Here is a 4,119-nt window from a genome sequence, read left to right as displayed (position 1 = left end):
TGAAAAGAAATTTGTAAAAATTTAAATTTAAATAAGCACACATGGTGTTGTGAACCCAAGACATCCTCATTAATCTTAAATAACAAAACCACCTGTTTTAGTTAAATTTAAATTTAAATCATTGCTCATTTAAATTTAAATCATTGCTTCTAATTATACTTCTTGATCATTTGGCCAAATGTTATAAATTTATATTCTTCTGAAAAGAAATTTGTAAAAATTTAAATTTAAATAAGCACACATGGTGTTGTGAACCCAAGACATCCTCATTAATCTTAAATAACAAAACCACCTGTTGTAGCAACCGAACCGGTCGTATTACTCAGCTCAATCTTCGACGGTCTTATTTCAGTGAAGCCTACTCACTTCAAGAGGAAGGAGGCCCAGAGTTTTACTACCGTTTGCAAGGTAAGATGATGAGTCATAAACTGATTGAGTTGTAGCATTTGAAATATTTGGACCTTTCTTACATTAACTTCAACGGGACACAACTTCCAGATTTCATTGGTTCTCTTTCCAATTTAAGACACCTCAATCTCTTTGATGCTTCTTTTGGTGGTCGATTTCCAAGTCAGGTTGGAAACGTTACCCACTTGCAATGTCTCGATCTTAGCTACAATTTCTTGGCTAAGGTAGAAAATCTGAATTCGTGGCTACCTAATTTTTCTTCTTTAACATATTTGGACCTTAGTAGCAGCAATCTAAGTATGTTCATGATTGGATGGAAGCAGTTAATAAGCTCCCTAAACTTACAGATTTGACATTGGCTGAATGTGGTCTTCCTTTTCCTCTAATTCATTCTAGTACTCTTTTTAACATAAATTCTTCTAAAAATCTTGCTCATGTTGATCTCAATTCCAACCAATTCACTTCTCCTTCAACTTTTTTATGGTCGTCAAACTACAATGTCAGCCTTGTTTATATTGACCTCTCTGAGAACAGTATAACTGGTTTAATCCCCCATGTTTTTGGAAGCATGAGACCTCTTGCTTTTCTTCGTCTTGGATACAATCATCTTGCAGGGTCATTACCTAATCTTGCAAACTGTTCATCACTAAAAGAGTTAGGTCTCTCTTACAATCAGTTAAGTGGAACAATACCTGAAAGCATTGGGCAAATGTCTAATCTCGAGTATCTGGACTTGGGTAGCAATGCTTCTCTCAACTCTCCAGATTAAGGTTTTTGGATTTGTCCTTTAACTCGCTGGCTTTGAACTTCCATATTGATTGGATTCCTCCCTTCCAATTGCAAACGGTAATTCTGAGGTCTTGCATTCTAGGTCCACATTTTCCAAAACGGCTTCAAACTCAGAAAAGTTATTTGCACCTTGATATTTCTAATGCAGAAATTTCTGATATCATTCCAAGTTGGTTTTGGGGCATGTTCTCTCGTGATCGTGAAATTGAATATATATATCTCTCCAACAACCAAATTAGAGGAACAATCCAAAATCCAACATTCGATTTTTCATCTTTCCCTCTTTCACTGAATTTGAGTTGGAACCAATTGGAAGGTCCAATTCCTTCATTTCTTTCCCATGCATCGGAACTAGATCTCTCCAACAATAAATTTTCTGGGTTGGTTTCATTCTTTTGTCCAAAGACTCCAATCAAGGCTAGTAATTTAACCTTTCTTGATCTCTCAAGCAACCAATTATCTGAAGAACTTCCCGATTGTGGGACGCATTTTGGAAATCTAGTCTATCTTGATTTGAGTGACAATGCCTTTTCCGGGAAAATTCCTGCCATAGTAGACTCTTTGAGTTCTATTCAAACAATGAAGCTAAATAACAATGGATTGGATTTGTTGGGGAATTGCCTTCATCTTTGAAGAACTGCACAAGTCCATAGTTTTGGATGTTGGAGAAAATAAATTATCAGGTTTGAAACCTGGATGGTTAGGGGTCGGATTTTCAATATTGGCAATCCTTGTCCTCCTTTCTAATCACTTCTATGGAAGCATTCCATTACAATTGTGTAATATGGGAAGCATTCATATTCTGGATTTCTCGATGAATAACATCTCTGGAAGTACACCCAAATGCCTCAACATGTTGACTTATTTGGCTCAAAAAGGAAGTTTAAGTCGAACTATCAATCATTTTTTCCTCCTTGACAACAAGGGGCGTAATTCCTTAGCCAGTGCTTATAATGACGACACATCCTTGATATGGAAAGGCACAATGTCCAAATACAAAAGTACTATGGGGCTTGTAAAGAGCATTCATCTGTCAAGCAACCGATTAACGGGAGAGATTCCTAGTGAAATCATTAATCTTGTGGGGTTGGTTTCTTTGAACCTGTCGAGAAACAATTTAACAGGTCAAATAACTCCAAAGTTCGGGAAGTTGCAGTCACTAGACTCACTTGATCAATCAAACAACCAAATACATGGTATGACTCCAACAAGTCTCTTTCAAATATCAGGCCTTGGTAAGTTGGACTTGTCAAACAACAACCTGTCAGGAAAAATTCCAATGGGGACTCAGCTTCAAAACTATGAGTTGTCTGATTTTGCTGGGAATCCTCTGCTTTGTGGAATTCCACTTCAACAATTGTGCTCTCCTGTGAAAACAAGTTCGGAGGAGCAACCAGTGTTCAAGGATCAAGTTAAAGAGAAGGATGGGCTTATAACATCAGGATTCTACGTGAGTTTAGTGCTTGGATTTGTTGTTGGATTTTGGGGAGTTTGTGGGAATTTGATATCATCAGGTCATGGAGATATACATACTACAAGTTCGTGAATAGTGCATACGATTGGCTTTATGTGAGGACGGTTTTGATCAAGCGACGAGAATGACTGATGGGTAGACTGTAAGTACTTTTCCATGTAACGAATAATATTATTGCAGTTTTGAGTCAATTAATACGATGGGCTAAGTGCATTTTTATACATAAAACATAGTGTCATGATAATATATTTTTCTAAATCGTTTTAGCTCGCGCATCTACCATTGGTAAGCCATGCTTCCTTCCAGCTGGAGAAGAAGGAGATTGAAGAGTGCAATTTGAAGTTATGATTTAGTGAAAATGTTGTACTTGATTTAGTGGACTTTTGTTTTTGCAATGACGTCATTTAGATTACTAAGTGTATCATTTTATCCTTTTCTATAAATGTCCATGAGAAACTTGCAAGAACTTATTACAAAGAATTCAATCATGATTTGATACATTAACATTGAGAACATTGTATATTATACCAACTTAATCAAGAATAGGAAATTGCTAGTGGCCCTTTACCACAGTGTGGTGGAAAGGTGTCGATCCCTTGTATGGCGACATGAGTTCAAAACTCGTCGATGGCTAATCTAACATCTATTGTAACAAAATCTATCGTTTGACACCCAAAAAAAAAAAAAAAAAAAAAATCAAGAATAGGATAACATATATTTATATTTTTTGGTATGGTACGGTACAGTAATACCATAGGTAATGGTATCGAATACCAATACTGTACCAAAATATTCGTTTCGGTACAATATCGTGTCATTACAAATTAACATGGTTGGGAATTCAATTGACATGATAATTTGGGAATAAATTCCACCCCTATTCAAGATGTCTATATGAACATTTAGTTTATAAACTTGAGTAAATTGTAACAATGATTCCATAACTTAAACTCAATTAGAGCACTGACCCCTCAACTAAAAATTCATTACCATTGGTCCTTCAACTTTAATCCAATTGGAGAAATGGTCCCCCAACTTTAACATAATTGTAGCAATGGTCATTCCAACATAACTTATTTTGATAAAATTCTAATAAAGTTGACGAAAATGATCATAGCCACACATTTTGATGAGTTGGGAGACCAATGGTAATGGATTCTTAATTCAGAGACCATTACTCCAATTTGATTAAAGTTTAGGGACTATTGTTACAATTTACTCTTTAAACTTTATAGAAACAGCAATTCAGCGAGAAAATATCATTGCAATGTAGCACTGAAATTAAGAATTATGAGAACAAAAAAGGGGCAAATTCTGAATTTCAAATAGTACACTTCAGCAAGCGATTGAGAAACAATACTTAATTAGGATCCACTTTGAGCAAGCAATTAAACTAAGACAAAGCACCTGTCAACCCAAAATCTCACAGATGCACGAGAAGATGAATA

General features: G+C 35.6%; 1 protein-coding gene across 1 annotated transcript; it reads left to right on the top strand.

Moving 5' to 3' along the window:
- Nucleotides 1–1,792: 1,792 nt before the first annotated feature.
- LOC125469071 (receptor-like protein EIX2) lies at nucleotides 1,793–2,743 on the top strand. Its single transcript, XM_048565966.1, has one exon. It carries the CDS (start codon nucleotides 1,793–1,795, stop codon nucleotides 2,741–2,743), a length of 951 nt encoding a protein of 316 aa, XP_048421923.1.
- The last annotated feature ends 1,376 nt before the right edge of the window (nucleotides 2,744–4,119 follow it).

This window comes from the organism of the source record quoted next, unplaced genomic scaffold, assembly GCF_019419815.1.
Source record: "Pyrus x bretschneideri cultivar Hongxiangsu unplaced genomic scaffold, Pyrus_bretschneideri_v1 Contig40, whole genome shotgun sequence".
NCBI lineage: Eukaryota > Viridiplantae > Streptophyta > Magnoliopsida > Rosales > Rosaceae > Pyrus > Pyrus x bretschneideri.
Note: the sequence above shows the minus strand (reverse complement) of the source record. Positions and strands in the feature narration are given on the sequence as shown.

Bases quoted from the DNA above. Each gene is read 5' to 3' on its own strand.
- LOC125469071 (XM_048565966.1), top strand. From the start codon at position 1,793: ATGGATTGGATTTGTTGGGGAATTGCCTTCATCTTTGAAGAACTGCAC.